We start from the raw sequence: 18,160 nt of genomic DNA on the forward strand, positions 1-18,160 counted from the left end.
ATATATATATATATATATATATATATATATATATATATATATATATATATATATATATATATATACTTATTGCTGAGGTCAGCAGTTTTTTATACCCAGTCTGCCTCTGCCACAGCACACAGTAGGCCCATCCTCCATCCTTACTTATATCTGCTCATATGTTGATTGTCTGCTTCACACCAAGCTCCATGAAAGCTTACATCCCACTGTGTTGTTAGCTCTGATTTTTAACAGTTAACTGAGCTGTCTCCATTTTGTACCTTATGTGACTTCCTCGCTTATGACCTCCTGTGTCCTGTATTGCTTTTGACTTCCTGTTTTCTGGGTGGGCTCTCCCCTCAGCCGCCACTGGTGTGTGTGAAGGCTGGGAAGCAGTTCTGTGCAATCAGGGAGCTTCAGCTTTTCCTACTGTAGTACTCCATGATGGTTCTCTCTCTAAACCTGGTTTTGAACAAAAGGCCCCTGTGGGTTCATCCTCTGAGGTGTGTGCCTACTGTGAACAGAGCCTGCCGCCAAGGATGTGCTGCAAGCACTGCAGACAACAGGAGGACCTTCCACACCAAGAGCTTCCTTCCAGAAAGCAGAAATCCCCACACTGGAAAGCAAGACTCACATGCTGGGCTGTGCTTTTCTGCTATCATCTAGAGTTGACATCAGATGAGCTGACAAGAAATGACAACAGGTCCACATGGCATCAAGGACTGTTCTGCACATAACATGTCCCTCTCTGCAGCTGTGTGTCTGGACAGAGCATGCATGACCTGTAATGAGTGATCTTAACATTGGTATGCAGATCCTGGACACTGGATTGCAAACTATTTTTCTTTCCTATGAAAATGGTTAATAAGATTTCTTTAGTCTTAAGGAAACTAAACTATGTCATCTTTATTTAAAGTTAGAACATAAAAAAAAATCAAGTGAGTTATACACTTTTAATTCTAATGAAAGTGAAAATTTCTAAATAACTGTTTAAATCATATAAAATTCATTTTTAAATCAGTTTACCTCTTGAAAATGTATGCTTTGATAAAAACGTTTTCAATGTTTTTGTTTTATATGCTCACCCTTTATTTGTTAATGCTCTAGGTGAGAGATCATGAAGAGAAGATGAAACCTGAGGGAAAAGGAACAGCAAGAGTGGGCTAAAGTGGATGCAACTCCACAGAGACACCATCTGACACAGGAACTGGCACTCACAGTATGTCCCCCAAGACTGCAGGGACACTTTGAGGCCTCACTCCTGAATTCTGTGTTACACTGGAAGTGCTTACAGCTGTAAGCAGAAAGAAGCAGCCGGCCTCACACACAACCCTTTCGAGGAGACCGGCTGGGGGTCAGCCTATCAAAACACCTGACACATGAATAGGTGCTCCATGGATCTGCCTGCTCAAGTCTGGCAAACGTGTATTTTTTTCTAGATTGATGTGATACAGGCCTATTTAATGAGAACATGGATAAAGTGTATTCTTCATAACTTGTTAGTTGGTGTGAGAAGTCTGGCCCTTACTCTGATGATATTTCAGAACAAGCTGCCAATGGCAGATGGACATACCACATAGTTACAGAGAAATCTGTATAGGAGGGGTTCAGCACTGTGACAGAACCTCTAAGCTAAGGTCTAAGTGCATGGAGAAAGACAGAAGTGTACGAAGAAGCTGGGCCAGGCCCACTACACTATCATAAGAAGGTGGATCCTTCCTAGAGGATGACCATGGTCATGGGAACTCAAGACTTGGGGAGCTAGCAGAAGCTGGGAAGACTACAGTAAGAAGAAATTATGGCACACAGGCACAGCGCTGCAGACAACATAATATGCAGGATGGGGAAACACTGACACGAGATGTGGTGCAACATCAAAAAAGCTGGGAAGTGAGACTCTATCTGTACATGGTGAAGGACAGATGGGAAGTGAGCCCAGAGTGACTGGGATTGTTGACATTTTTCTGGTGTAGGAGTAACAGGTGTGACTGAACAGGAAGAAGGCAACAGAGACCATTTCATGAGACAACAGAAGACGTTTCCAACTAGAAACTCACAAGTTTCCTGGGAACTTCCTGGGATCCGGTTTTAGCACCCTACTCTATTGGTCAGAGATCCCAGATTCAGAAATGAAAAAAGACAAAATAGCTCCATGAGCTCCTACAGCTGACATGCAGAGTGGCCCTGACGAAAGGTGTGCTGAGCAAAGAGCCTCAGAAGGAAAGCCCCAAATTCTTACTCCTGCATTGCAGCCCGTCTGTGTTAGTCTTCCATCACCTTGACACACAGACTAGGGTTATCTGAGAGGAGGAGACCTTAAGTGAGAAAATGCCAGATCCATTCAGCTGTAAGGTATTTTTTTTAATCACTGATGTAGGAGAGTCCAGCCCATTGTGGGTGGTTCCATCCCTGGACTCTTGGTCCTGGGTTCTTTAAGAAAGCAGGATGAGCAAGCCATAGGAAGCAAGCCAATAAGCCTCCATAGCCTTTGCAATAGCTCCTGCCTCCAGGTTCCTGCTCTGTTTGAGTTCCTGTTCTGACTTTCTTTGATGGTGACCAGCAATATGGAATTATAAGCCAAATAAGGCCCTTCCTCCCTAACTTACTTTTTTATTATGGTGTTTTGTTGTGGCAATAGAAACCCTGACTAAGACAATGTGTTCACCCCAAATTATGGAGACACTGATGACCCCCAAAGCAAACGCAAATTTCCTTTTGATAATAGTGCTCAAAGGCAAGTGTGTGTAAGTGTGTGAGAGAGAGTGTGTAGGTATGTGGGTGAATGTGTGTGAGAGTGTGTCAGTGTTTGTAAGTGTGTATGAGAGTGTATATGTGAGAAAGAGTATGTATGTAGGTATTTGTGTGTTGTTAGAGTGTGTGTGTGTGTGTGTGTGTGTGTGTGTGTGTGTGAGAGAGAGAGAAAGTATGCCTGTGTAAGTGTGTGTGAGTATATTTGAGTGTGTTTGTGAGAGTGTGTCTGAAAGTGTGAGAGAGTATGTGTGTATGTATATGTATGGGTGTATGTGTGTGTGTGTGTGTGTTGCATGACTGACCCGACTGCAGACTCTAGTACACTGGTGACAGGAGAGCAGGAAGATGGGCATTCTCATCTTTATATCTGTCTCTCACTGTCAATGATGATGTTAGTCACAGGTCTGCACACAGCACTTTTAATGAGCATAAGGTCTGTTCCAGTTTGTTGCTGCTGTTGAAGGTATCGGGAGTAAGTCTTAAAGTTTATCAAAAAACTTCTGTGTGTCTATTGAGACAATAGTTTTGGGTTTTATTTGCTTGATGTGATACATTATATGAATTAATTTCCCTTGTTAAGTCAACCTTGCATTCCTATCACCTCACTCATAGAGTAATACATGGCAATGATCATTTTTATATATAACTGGATCTGATTTATTATAATTGCTCAAGGAGCTTTGCATCCACAGTCATAAAAGACATCAGTCTTGGTATTCTGTTCTTTGGATGTTCTCTGGCTTGGGATGGGAGGAATCCCAGTTTGACAGAATGATCTAACATGCTCCTCCTCTTTTGTAGACTGAGAGTGTGTGGGAAGAACCCATGTTTGTCTCAGCAGCTGTGTATTAGGACAATCAGAGAAGTTACTCTAGCTAAATGTTTCTTGAGGGAAGATTCTCAACTACTAGTATGAGCTCTTACTGTGTTGGGAAATGGTTCTAATGCTTTTTTTAATTTAGCTCCCAAAAGTCTCAATTCCAGATGCAGAGGGCTCCTGCCCCCAGCTGGCTTTGATTGGTAATAAAGAGCTGCCTTATAGCCAATGGCTGGACAGGGAGACAGAGGCGGGACTTTTGGGTTGCACAGGCAAGGGACCAACCTAGGGGAAGAAAGAGAGGAGAATTGCCATAAAACTCAGAGGCAGAGAGATCAGATTTAAGAGCTGCAGAAGAGAAATCATCCAACAATATAGGTGTTAAGGCAGGGGAGTCTGCCCAGAAGGTAAAGATAAAGTACTGATTTAGAAGGTGCTAACTCAGGAATACTGGAGGAGGGTGTGTGCTAGCTGCCAGTAGGTTTAGAAGTGCCTAGCCCTTGAGCAAGTTAAGCATATCAAAATTATCTGGTGTGTGTGTGTGTGTGTGTGTGTGTGTGTGTGTGTGTGTGTGTGTGTGTGTTTCATTCATGGATCTAGTGTTCTTGTGTGGGTGCAGCATGCAAGTGACCCACCCAGAGCCAAAGCAGATTAATAATTCACTAAATCTTATAAAATTTCTATTTATCCATGAGTTTATTTTGGTGACTTGATTCTTTCTAGAAATGTACCTACTTAGCTAAGTAATTTGATTTACTGTCACATATGTTCACCCTTATTTCTGTAAGGTTGGTAGTGATGTCCCTCTTCATTCATAACCTTGATCATTTTAAGCCTTATCTCTCTTTTTTGTGAGTATTCTATCTTTCAATTCTTCACTTTGAGAATTTGATATATTCTAATATCTGGATATACGAGTTTGTCTGGCAGGTAAAATATGAATTATTTACATGGTAATGGTATTTTAGATTCATCATCTGTTCATCTCTCCTCTGAACTACACAAAGTATAATTTTTCTTAAAAAAAAAAGGCTCATCCAGAAGTAAGGAATTATTCACAGGTAATAAATAAACAAAACAAAAAGCTGAGCCACAGGTTGTTATGATACAGCAGGAGCAGCCCCAAATCAGACCTGCTAAGGACTCCGTGATCTGGGACCTGAGGTGAACAATCTCCAGAGGCAATGAGACAATTAGAAGGTGTCAGGAGAAAGGAGGTGCTGCTCATCTTAGGGCTCACCTGCTCTTGTCACAGTTTCTGTAAACCCTAAGGTCTACTGCTACATTTTCTTTGGCCTAACAATTAAAAAGGATTCTTAGGTTCAGCAATGGGGAAAAAGTGGGCTCATCTACCATAAATTCTCCTCCCTCGTTCTTTTATTATCTATTATAAATCATAGAAAACCAAAGACAAAATTAAAAAGCAATAAGGAATGTCCAGTAGTTTACCTTATCCAAGGAAATGAGGCTGCACTGCTGCCCAGATGAACGTAATAGGGATTAGACCAAGGGTAGCTCAGCTTTATAGCTCAGCTCAACGATGAAATCATGTACTATCTGTCAGGTTCATGACCACCCACACTTGAGAACTGTCCAGCGTTCTTTGAAGACAGCTCCTACAAAGCCTGGAAGTCTAGGAAAGGGCTACATAGGCAGACAATGGTAACATCAGAGAGGTCTGAGGTAATGTGCAGACTTATGTGGGCTGTTGGTAGGGAGTGAAAGCAAATTATCTGGTACACTGCAGTGGAAAATGCCAGTCCTGAGCCACTGCTCTAGATTTTGTCCCTGTCAAACCCAAGCAAGCCCTTCCCACATTCTTTTATTTAGAGGAATTATGACCAGTAACTACACACACAACTAAGGGATCACTTTACAGAAGCATGCCCAGAAGCTGGAGCACGCCTGTCAGATTTCAGCCTTGGAAATATTAAGTTCTCCTTCTGTGCCAGTAAGGAAAAATGTCTCAAAGGAAGTAAAATTGAAGCTCTAGGATAACAACTCACAGAGAGGGAAAGCCTTCTGTGGTTTCTAACTATAAAACTTGCTACTTTGAGCTTCCCTAAGAGGGATGTTTTAAGAACACAACTGTAGTATTAGACCAGGGTCATCTCTACCATGTACACTGTGCAATACACTCTGCATTTGGGTTACCACTTTCCTCAGCCATTGAAGTCCCAGTTACTCCAGATTTCCATATTCGCTCTAAGGGCTTGAAAGCATCAGCCATTAAATATTTGCAAGAATATATTTCCAGACTACATCAATTGTTTTTGTGAACCTCGATGCTAACTGTGGCCATGATAAATCTGGCTGTTTGTAGATATGTGAGGTCTCCCAGTTAATGTGATAAACAAATAATGAAACTGGGCTTGTTATGATACAAATGACTTAAAGCATGAAGAAGCATGCCAGAAACATTAACCTCACGCCCCTCCCACAAAGATCAAGCTCACTCACACAGAAAGAATATACTGGAGTCTTTTCAAGGCAAGCGATAGTCTAAGCTCTAAGGTTGAAGAGTTGTGCCACAAACAGTGGTCTCCTAGTCAAATCAAACACAGTCAGAAGTCCCACGGAAGATCAGGGGTGTAGCAATACAGACCGTTTCCTTTTATATATTTTGATTAACTAAGCAGTGTGCATGGCTTAGTGTACAAGGTATATTATTTCATGGAAAATACCCACTGAATATGTCTTATAGCCACACAACTTGCATGATTTCTAGAGGCTCACGACTTACAGATCTGTAAACTACAGGCTTATTCACCATGCAATCCTAGGACAGAGACACAGTTCTAAAACTATCTACAGACAAGGATTCTATTCACAGTAAACTCCAGCTGCTCAGTAAGGAAAAGGGGAGGAAGGAAACACAACAGAGAAGGTAATGCCAAGCATCCCACAGAATGACCAAGTTGGGTGATGGTGACCTAGAAAAGGTGGCAGGAAGACAGAAAGAGGAATTTGGACTATGTGCTGACACTATTGCCAAGAGAGTAGAAACGGTTTCCTAGTCGAGTTATTTTAATATGGGTCCTCATCTTCTGTCAGTTGTCAACATCACTGAAGTATGTATGATTAGGATTTTCTTCTATTCGGGGTTTGTGGGTGTGAGATACAAGAGGATAAACATACAACAAGATAGAAATTGACACAGTTGAGTCCAAGTCTCAAAAGTTGGAGGGGAACCCACACCATAATAACAAAATAACAGGAATCAATAAACACTGCTAATTGATAACACTGATATTAATGGTCCCAATTACCCAATAAAAAACGCATAGACTTTGCTTGGATTAGAAAACAGGACCCATCTTTTTGCTTCATCCAAGTAACATACCTTACCAGCAAGGATACTGATTACCTCAGGGTAAAGGAAGTAAAAGGGTATCCAAGAAAATGGACTGAAGAAAGCTTGCATAGCCATTTTAATGTCTGATGAAATAGATTTCAAAAAGAGATAAGGAAGCATTCGACACACCCGTCAAAGGAGAAATCCACCAAGATATTACAGTTCTTAACATCTATACACTAAGCAAAAGGGTACCCATGTTCATAAAAAGTAACATTATTCCAATAAAATCACATATTGACCCCACACAATGATTACTTCAGTACCCCAACAGACAGTCTTGCCAATAGACAGACCATACAGACAAATTAATTAATTAATTAAACAAAGAAATGCTGGAGTTAAACAATGCCATTAATCAAATAGACCTACCATATATTTCAGAACAGTTTACCCAAACACAACAGAATTTCTCTAGCAGCTCATAGTCAGTAAGGTGAAAGCTCTAGCTAGGCACCAGCTCAATTTCTCCATGTTCAATGAGACACATAGGTGTTATCTCCAGCAATGGAACTTACCATCATTTTGTAGACAGCAAGCAATAGCATGAAATGTTTTGGAGTTTCTATGGGTGCCCTTTGGCCAGTGACTCAACCAGATAGAATCCATTCCTGGCATTGGGTGTTTTGCTTGATGGCAAAGACATTGATCTGGGGCACTGTCTCCCCCAGTTTTTGATGACTCTATTTAGAGTTCTTTCATAATGTGTATTTTTATGAAGCTCACTGAATTACAAATATTTGCAAAATCTTATTAAATAACCAAAATACTACAGTTAGTAACATCAATAAGGAAAAACATTATATATTATCAATTGGTGCAGAAAGAATATTTAGCAAAAGTCAAGGAGTAATTGTAGTCAGATATATAGACCTGATAATTGTCAAATAAGGCACAGAAATGTTAGCATACTAAATTATTCTGCATAAGCTCTTCTGTGTGCTTCAGACATCTGATAGACTTGGGGCAGCTGACGTCTTACATTCAGGGCAACAAAAGTGCCTACATGGTACTTTCTAAAGACAACTTTACATATAAAGAAATTAACATGTCATTTCCTTCCAGACACTATAAAAACAGCAGCTGAGGGGCTGGCTCCACACCGTCTGTTCCCAGACTATTTTTCTTATTAATATTATCTTCACAGTGCTGCTGCTTGCCAGGATCCCTGAAAACCAAGTACCAGAGCGCCCCGCCCCCCCAAACACACAGACACTGTTCCAAGACCTCTAGGGGCTGCGGAAAGCCACAGATAGCACAAAGCCCTATAATTCAGTGCATTTTCCATCTTAACTAAGCATTTGGCGACCAATTCTGCACTCTGAGGTACAGCAACAGAACCAGTACAAATTCCTTTTCCTTCTTTACCATCCGACGGATCGAAAGTCTGTTCTTATATAATCTTAGCAATGTCAGCATAAACTTTGCCTTTTGTCCCCTTAAGTCAAGAATTCACAGCTTGTCAATGGAATGCCTTCTCTCTGGCGTAGACTTTGGGACCATTATTAAGTCAAACAAGGGTCACTTGAACAGCACTGTGACCCAACACATAACTAACAAGTTAGATAGCTTCATGTCCAGTGTGTGGGTGTGATCACAGCATGGCTCACTGAGCAAATGGCTGGCTAATGGCTGGGTAAAACAGACAGCACAGAATACTCAGAACAATAAAGGATTTTAAGCTTATCAATTATTTATTACTTAAATTTTTATCTAATATTTTTGAATCACCAAATGGGTAATTGCAGCTTTTAATAGCTTTTAATAGGAAGTACTGTATTCATTTTATAATAATTAACTTATCAAAACAGGGTAACACACAGTCTAAATAGCAGGATGTAGTATGTGAATTGTCCTCATGGTAAATGCTAAAAATTACAGCACATGGGAATATGCCCCCCAGCTCACTGGGCTCAGGACATTTCTGAAGCTTGCAAGTTGAGGAGGAAAGGTAACACCTTTCAGCTTATACTTCCCACATTGCTGTTCATCACCAAAGGATGCAGGACTGGAACTCAAACAGGTCAGGAAGCAGGAGCTGATGCAGAGGCCATGGAGGAATGTTCCTTACTGGCTTGCTTCCCCTGGCTTGCTCAGTTTGCTTTCTTACAGAACCCAGGGATGGTCCCACCCACGAGGGGCCCTCCCCCCTTGATCGCCAATTGAAAAAAATGCCTTATAGCTGGATCTCATGGAGGCATTTCCTCAACTAAGACTCCTTTCTCTGTGATAAGTCACCTTGTGTCAAGTTGACACAAAACGAGCCAGTACAAGCACCAAAAGGCCAAGAGAAGTAAAAGCTTAAAATGAAAAGTTAAAGCTTATATACTAAGAAAGGGTGAAAATGGAATCATGTTTAATTAAAGCCACAGAAGCCAAAAAAATAAATAAATAAAAAACAAAAACTGAAACAAATAACAAATCACAACAAAAAGCTAAACCCATACTGTCTATAAGAAACCACGTTTAGAATATATACACATACATGTGAGAAGTGGACTGTGACACGTATGTGAGATTAGCATTGACCAGAACAGCATAGGAGCAGCACTATGCACTACAGACACAACGAATTTCAAAGCAAGAAAAGTTACCAGAGATAGATAAAGGCATTAGGTTGATTTTCTAAAAACAAATAATTACTTTAACTGTGCACATGCCTACATGAGACAGAAAACTAAATGGTACCACAGAGAAAACAGATAAACTGTCATTATAGCTGGGGTCTTTAACATCACACTACCAAAAATGGGCACATCCAGGAGAGAGAACATCACTAAGGACTCAGTTGAGCCCAGTAATGCCACTGACCAGGTAGACAGCATTGATGTTTACAGCCCGCTTCATCTAACCACACCATCACACACATTTCTTCACAACCTGTATGGGACACTGACCAAGAGGGTCAACCTGTAAAACTATAAAACGTTCTTTAACCAGTTTAAAAGAATTTAAAATTATATGATGTCTACTCTATATACCACAGTGAGATTAAACTAGAAATCAGTAACATACCTATAATCCAGAATAAATAATAAACTTCACAGAAAAAAAGCTCCTAAGAAAATTTAGAATATCTTGAACTACATGAGAACTACAACATACTTATTAAAAGTTACAGAATACCATGACAGCCATGCACTGGGGGATATACTGAATGCAAATATTAGAAAATAATAAGGACCTAAAGTCAATCTCAGCCTCCTCCTTAGAAACCTGAAGGAAGATAAACTAGACCCAGCGTGAGTAAATGGACAAAAGCAGAGAGGACCACAGTAGAATCAACAAGCAATGAGGGAAATCAGGGAAACTAATTTTAAGTGATGGATAAAATTGACAAGCTATTGATTAAGCTAAGAAAAATAAACACAAGAGAAAATACATTTTAATGAGACATCACTATAGATCCTGTGGATATTAAGAGACTAACAAAGCAATACTACAAACAACTCTGTGATCAATAGGTCTACAGTCCTTGCTCAAGGTCACAGAGAAAGAAACAGGAAATGTAACTAGACTTATATCTACTTTTTAAAACGGAATCAATAATTAATAATCTAAAACATAATGCACCAGGTTCATATGGACACCAGAAAGATCTAGTAAACATCCAAGAAAGACCTTATACTAATTCTCTATAATTCTCTATACTAATTCTCTATAATTCTATACTAATTCTCTACAATTCCTTTGCTGAACCAGCAACAGAGAAGGCTTAGTTATTTACCCTACGAGGCTAGTACTCAAAGCCAAAGGCCAGCATAGACAGAGACATCACAAGGAAAAAGAAGACACCCCCCCCCCCATGCTGGGTGGGTTCTATAGCCTAACTGCATGTTGAAAACAGAAACAAAATCAGGTATAAGAGCCAGGGCTAGTTCGTACACATCACAAAACTATTTCTCATGGTCGGCAGAGCTCTCAACTGCCCTAAGAAGTTCAAATGCATGTGAAACTCATCCCATGTCCCAAAAGTAAGAGACCCAGTAACACTAGGCTGTATAAACAGATGTGATGGAAGGGTAATATGGCATTAAAATGTACTGAGGATTACAGAAAGCAGTGCTTGCATCTCAGTCAGAAGTCACAGGATTTGGGGGCAGAGGTCTCATGCTGGCTTCTTCTCACAACAGGTTCTATTCTCCACTAATTTTGCATGAGTCTTCCTTGAACATGCTTGACCCATGCCAACAGATCCCATGTTCTCTGCTTGGTTTGTCTCCTCCCACGTTTTCCTTCTAGCTCGGACACCAATATACTTCATGAACATGGATATAAAAGTGCTCAGCAAACATTAGTAAATCTAATATAATATTGCACATAAAGCATGATACATTATGACCAAGTGGGGTTTTTTGTAGCTATGTTCAACATTTTAAAACCAGCATAATCCATCATGCCCATGAGCTTCAAAAAGAATTACATGATCTCATCAGTGAATGAAAAAAAAAAAAAAAAGCATTTGACAAATCCAACACCCACTCACTGAGACAACAACAAACAACTCATCAGGCAGGAAGAAAAGGAACCTGAACTTCATAATAGCATCTACAAATAGTATCTACACTCAACCTGGAAGTTTCCCATCAAGATCAGAAGAAAGCAAGGGTATCTCTTCTCACCATTCTTTGCTGCATCAAACTGGATGTACCAGGTACTACTATGAAAAGGAAAATACAGGCAAGCATGCTGGACAGTGCACAGTATCGAGGAAAGAGGCTCTTTGCTAGAGTCTTCCTGTGTGGTGAAGACTTCAGTGACCTTCAGCCTATAGGCAGCAAGCAGCCGTGACCTTCAATACTATAACCACAAAGAACTAAAACACACCAACAGCTTGGGTAAGCATGGTGGGAGACAGAAGCCAGTAAACCTTAAAGGAGCTCACAGCCCTGCTGTTAACTTTGTATGTGTGAAAACTAGTCACTTATTATAAGCAAAAATTCATAAAATATTAAATAACACAAAAGAGGTGTATGCTACAGCCAAACATGACATATATAAAACATTATTTTCAAGTAATATTTTCCTCAAATCACATGTTTTTTTAAAAAAGTGAATAGAAAACATTAAACTTTTTATTGTGCTTTTTTTATAAGTAGTTGGTGATTTGATAATTTTTATTATCTCCTTGGAGACTACCTGTATTTTACAATTTTTTAGGATATAATTGCCCTATTTAGCCATTTGGGGAGGGAATAGTTTATCTGGCTTATACATCCTGATCACAGTTCATCGCTGAAGGAAGTCAGGGCAGGAATTCAGGTAGGAACCTGGGGCAGGAACTGGAGCAGAAACCACAGAGGAGTGCCACTTACTGGTTTGTCCCCCTTTCTGTCACTTATTCAACTTACTTTCTTATACAACTCAGAACCACCTGAACAGGGGTGGCACTGCCCACAGTGGGCTGGACAGACTTGCTTGCACACCAATGTGATGGAGACAGTTCTTCAGCTGACATTCCCTTCTTCCCAGGTGTGTCAAGTTGACAACTAATACTATGACAATAATGTATCAATTTTGTATCAATATGGATAAAAGTTTATAAACAGAACTAAAGGCCATATTCATCTAGGTTCTAAGGACGAAACAATGTATTGTCTGGAATAAGGACAACACATAGTCTCTAAGAAGTCTTCTAAGGAGAACCTCACAGATTTTTAGCCCTGCTAATATCTTGCTCATATCTACTAAGCCCCAGAGTTAGGGGGCCAGCGGAGCCTAACCCAGGCCCAACCCATGATGTAGGGATAACTGAGGTTGGTGGTGGGTGTCATAAACAATTAGATTTCAATAATGTCAAATTATACAGGATGACATGCCAATACACTTGATTATATCACAGATCAAAATATAAGTGAGAAATCTAAATTTCCTGGAAGAAAATAGGAGATGATCTTTCTAGCCTTTGGGTCAGCAAAGACTTCTTGACATCCTATAAAAAATACTAGCCATGGATAATGTTCCTAAAAATTAAAAATTTCTAAAGGTTCACTAAAGGATACCACTGTAACCTTAAAAATCCTAACAGACTAATGAAAATATTTGCATGTATGCATATACATATTTTATGACACATGGCCATAGAAGACAATTTTTTCAAAGTTCTGAAACTCAATAATAAAAGTTAAAAATAGGTCTATAGATATATGAAAATGTTTAGTATGTGAAATAAATGCAAACAAAAAACAACCCTCTACATCTACTTTATTGGCTAATGCTTAAAAGGCTAACAAAATTAAATATAACCAAGAGTATGAAGAGTGGAGCCTTACCAGGTAATGATGGGTGTCAGGTTGTATGACCATTTTCTTGAAGTTGGCTGCACAACACCCTGACACTGAACAAGCATACACATTGAGGCCAGGAAGAAAGGACACCCATCTATACCAATGGTGACACAAGAATGCTCACAGTGGCTTTCTACATGATCCCCCCCAAAATGGAAAATGAATGCTAAGTGGCATTAAGAATACTGAATAAATCACGTCTCCCACATGATCTGGAATTTCTAAGGTCAAACAGGAAAGTAAGATCTGCATGTCATAAAAACTGGGTGATGGTTGGTCTACTGAAGCTGTGCCGCCGCCACCGCTGCTGCTGCTGCTGCTGCTGCTGCTGCTGCTGCTGCTGCTGCTGCTGCTGCTTTGTTGAGCCATAAAAACTAGATGATGGTTCACACTGGTTCTGCCCACAGAGTTTCAAGCCAGCTAAAATCCCAGCATGGAATAGACATGGGCACAAAGTCCCACCCCTAGCCAAGAAACTATTTGCAATTGATCCTTGCTGGGGAAGGGAAAATCTGTTCTCCCAGTTCAGTGACAGTGGCGTATCAGCCACACCTTAGGGCAGGCTCAGGAGTAGCTGGACCACACACAACAGAGTCCATGGGTTGGTTTGTGTGCTTGTTTCGTTTTTCATAATGTTTTAGTGTTTTTCTTTTTATTTTAGAGGTTTCTTTTGAGAAAGAAAGCACACAACATTGGAGAGTATAGAAGTGGGGAAGAGCTGGAAAGCGTTGGAAGTGGAAAAGAAAACAATCAAAATATAGTATATGTGAAAGCAAGTTTAAAAGGCAGATCATTCCAACACTGACAGAAACAAGCATGGCTGCCTTAGTATGTATGCATATCATGGCTCAAAAGAACATACTTTATAATAACAAAGCCTCAACTCATTGAGAGGACATAGCAACTCCAAATCAAATAGAGTAGTGAAGCTTGTGAACAAGAATGAGTCATAGGAAGGAAGGGGGAAGGGATACCCATGAATGTACCAGAAAGTGACAATCACTCAAGTGAATGTGGCAGCAGAGAGAAAAGGAGGTGGCTAACCTATACCCCTAAAGCCATTCCATAGAAATCAGATAGGACCCAGGAAGGAACTGGGTATGACAGGGCCACCAGCTCCAGCAGTTCAGTGGTGGCAACTACATGGCAAGCTTCACTGATTATATCATTTGATAGGACATCAAGATTCAAAGCCAACAATGTGTCAGTCAGGCACTGCAGCAGGCCCTGGATCACAGCAGTACAGTGTCACTGACAAGCATGGCCAACACAATGCTGTTACACACAGGAGTTACACACAGGACATACTAAGCACACAATCACACAGTAACAAGATTCTTTCTCTGAATCAGACCTCGATCATAAGAAGACAAGATGAAACTGAAGTTCCTGATACGAAAATTTAGCAGAATCTGAATACTTTCAAGTTGTCTTCATTTTTCAGAATGTTCATTTTTGTACACAGCTGGTTTGCAAGTCTTATATCCTTCTGTCCTTTTCTCATTAAGACAGTGTCTTTACATTCTAAGGTACTCTCCCTGCATACAAATTCTTTTTAACCCTCTCTCCTGTTTGCTTTCTGAGTCTTGTCTACAGTATTCACATTTATATTAGACAGAACCATATCTATGGGTGCATTCTATATTGCAGTAAGAGCAACTATACTGAATGACAAATATTTTAATTACAAAAATTCCAGATTTCTCTTTCTCTCAATAAGGTTACTACCTAATTTTCTCTCCTGGTACTAACATATAATCTTTTTTTTTTCATTATTTGAGAGAGGTTCTCATATAGCCCAGGCTGACCTTGACCCAGGTATGTGGCTTAGGATAATCCTCCTGCACCAATCTCTGGAGTGTTAAAATTATAGGCACTGTGCTCAGATACATGTGCTTTTAAATGCCTTAAGATTTCATCAAAATAAACTCTGATCATCTTTTACAAGTACCATAAGACAGTATGAACTGGAGAGACCAAGCTTACAATGGGAGATATCATTAACTGGAGAGACCCTGCTCACAAGGGAGACTGTATGAATTGGAGAGGCCCTCCCTGCTCACACTGGGAGATGGTGGGAACTGGAGANGCCCTCCCTGCTCACACTGGGAGATGGTGGGAACTGGAGAAGCCCTCCCTGCTCACACTGGGAGATGGTGGGAACTGGAGAGACCCTGCTCACACTGGGAGGAGACTGTACCTGAGGAGCTGCTGGGTTGAAGGCCACTTCAGTAATTGTATCTGTGTGTCCTGCAAGGCGGTGCAGAAAGCTGCTTGAGCCCATTTCATACACGTAAGCCTAGGAGAGAAGACAAGCAGATGTTCTGGGCTGACAGGGCTGGTGACCAGCTCCAAACTATGGCTCAACTATGCTCTGTGGCTGACCCAGACTACAGTGACAGCTAACAAGACTGACATGGTGCCAGCCAAGTGACAGAACTTAGTCACAAATCTCCTCTCACCTCTAAATGCAGGCATATCCTCCATTTCCTGTCATAAGTCCCTGCCATCTCAGGGCCTGCTCTAAGGTGCTGATGGGCATGGATATAGACTTCATGTGATGTGGGGTAGGAGGTGATGTCTCCGGCTGCATGTGCTGCTCCAGGATCCATGCTTCTTACCCATCAATCCCTCTGACTTCACCTTAGGCGTTTAGTCCCAGGCTAAGTGCTGCCTGCCATTCAGTTCTGTAACCTAAATGGACACACTCTCTACTTCCTGTCATGAGCCTCTGTGGCCCCCTCTGAATAGTGTGAAGCAGGATTCTTATTTGATGACTGTCACTTAGGGAGGTGCACAGCCTTCGCATGCCAACCCTACTTTAAAGTTCCACATTACAGGAAAAGATGCCACATTGTCTCTGTCTTTAGTCTGAAAGAACTGGGTACCTTCAAGTTAGAATGTAAGTCCTTTGGGGTTTCTGTCCTTGACTGGGAGTATCTCTATCAGGGTCAGCTGTGCTTCCCACGTGTAGTAGTTACTTCCCTGTTGATGTGATGATATACCATAACCAAAGCAGCTTAAGGGAAAATGTTTATTTTAGCTTAGGGCTACAAGCCATATGAAAGAGAAGGCAGGTAACAAAAACAAGAACTGACTGTTTACATGTTCACACACACACACACAGGAAGTAGAGAGAGAATCTCAAGATGGGTGATGCTGGAAACTTTCCCAGCTTGCCCCAGTTACATACTAGCAAGGCATTATTTGCTAAGGTTCAACCTTCCCAAACAGTGCCATCAACTAAGGCCCAGGGGTTCAAACACGTAAGTCCATGGAGAGAGTTTTCATTCATTCCAACTATCATTCCACATGTATGATATGCATCCAGAGTTCCTGATGAATGCTACATTTGAAGGACAAAATCTGGTAGAGTAGTCTATCCTATTGGGATGCCATGGGTGTATCAAAGACACTCTCTGAAAGTCTGCTGCTAATAAAAGAAACAACCATCTAACAAGTATCCCCTTGGAACTGACTCCTGTTCCCACGGAAAAAGCTCTTCAGGTATAAAACTTCCTAGTGGCTCTATCAGCAGCTACACGGTGGTGCAGAAGGAAAGTCTACAAATAAGAGTTTTGCTACATTTTAAAGTGAAGGACAGAGATAAAATGTCTCTTTTTCTTGTTTGAGAAGTGCACTTTTCCTCATCTCTGTGTATCTTAGGCAGATGCTGGGTAAGGTCTGACACAGCCAGGCCAAGCCAGCATGGTTTGGGGCAGGCCCTACCTCTGCCTGCTTGGGTACTTGTATCCTCACAGGTGTGACAATGTTGCCATGAGCACCCAGATACACTGATCTCTTTGAGCTGCTGATTCCAATCCTTTGAATAGAGCCCAGGAGTGACATCCTGAATAACAGGGCAGATTTGGGGGGGGGGGCACGGCTGTGCTTTGTTTTTGTTTTTTGAGGGCACACCATACTGTCTACATACATCTCTGGCAACAATGTCTAAGAGTCCAATGTTCTACATCCTCATCCAAATTTGTCATCACTTCAGGAAGTATTTTATTTTTAGTTGTGTATGTGTATACATCTGTGGAGAGAGAGAATCACATGAGTGAAGATGCTCATGGAGGCTAGAACAGAATGTCCAAATATCCTAGGACTGAAGTAACAGGCAGTTGTGCATCACCCATCAAAGGTGCTAGGAACCAAGAAGAGTCCACACTTCTAACAGCTGAGCCTCTTCTCCTCTACCCTTTGTCCTTTTGACTGTTAAGAAGGTCTGAGCCACCTCTCCAGACCTGCCCCTGGTCTTTTTGACGTGTGTCAAGTGGTGTCTCCTAGTGGTTCTGTTTGCTTTTCCTTTATATTGATGGCATATACCTGATGACCATACAGAGAAGTACCTATTCAAGCCACTTTTGGGCCATCAGTCTTGGACATTTGCCTAAATTCCCTTCTTTCATTTAAGACTTCAAAGAATTCTCGAACTCTACCATTCATCCCTACTTGTCCAGAATTCTCTGAAAGACAGCTTTCTGTCATCAAGTAGGATACTTGGCTAACTAGACACACAGTCCACAGTAAATACCAGACAAATGTCACTCCTGCCCGTAAAAGAAGTAAACCTTGGCACGGGGACTGCGCTGTCATTGTTCTGCAGACCAACCCGGTTTAGTGTGCTGGTTCTATTTTTGTCTTTGGCTATTAGTTTTGTGGTTCTAGCTATTATCTTGGGCATACAGATTTTTTTTAAGCAATGTCTTAAAAATCAACCGTAGTTATTTCTTTGACCCCTACCTACTCCTCCCCTGGCCTTTGATGCTATCTCTTTTTTTTAAAGATTTATTTATTATGAGTACATTGTTGCTATTTTCAGACACATCAGAAGAGGGCATCAGGACAATGCACAAATCCCAAAATCACACCTCACAGCAGTTATTTTTTTATATTGGTTCCATCTGGCTCTCTCTCTCTCCCTCTCTCTCCTCTCTCTCTCTCTCTCTCTCTCTCTCTCTCTCTCTC

General features: G+C 41.0%; 1 protein-coding gene across 2 annotated transcripts in view; it reads right to left on the minus strand.

The window, feature by feature from the left end:
• Nucleotides 1–18,160, minus strand: part of Wdr27 (WD repeat domain 27) — a 106,836-nt gene that overhangs the window by 28,381 nt on the left and 60,295 nt on the right. For both annotated transcript variants that reach the window (XM_021221604.1, XM_029533062.1), the window contains one exon: nt 15,390–15,488. In XM_021221604.1, the coding sequence (XP_021077263.1) occupies nt 15,390–15,488 (99 nt within the window). The remainder of the gene's footprint in view (nt 1–15,389; nt 15,489–18,160) is intronic.

This window comes from Mus pahari, chromosome 21 (genome assembly GCF_900095145.1).
Source record: "Mus pahari chromosome 21, PAHARI_EIJ_v1.1, whole genome shotgun sequence".
In the NCBI taxonomy this organism is placed as follows: domain Eukaryota; kingdom Metazoa; phylum Chordata; class Mammalia; order Rodentia; family Muridae; genus Mus; species Mus pahari.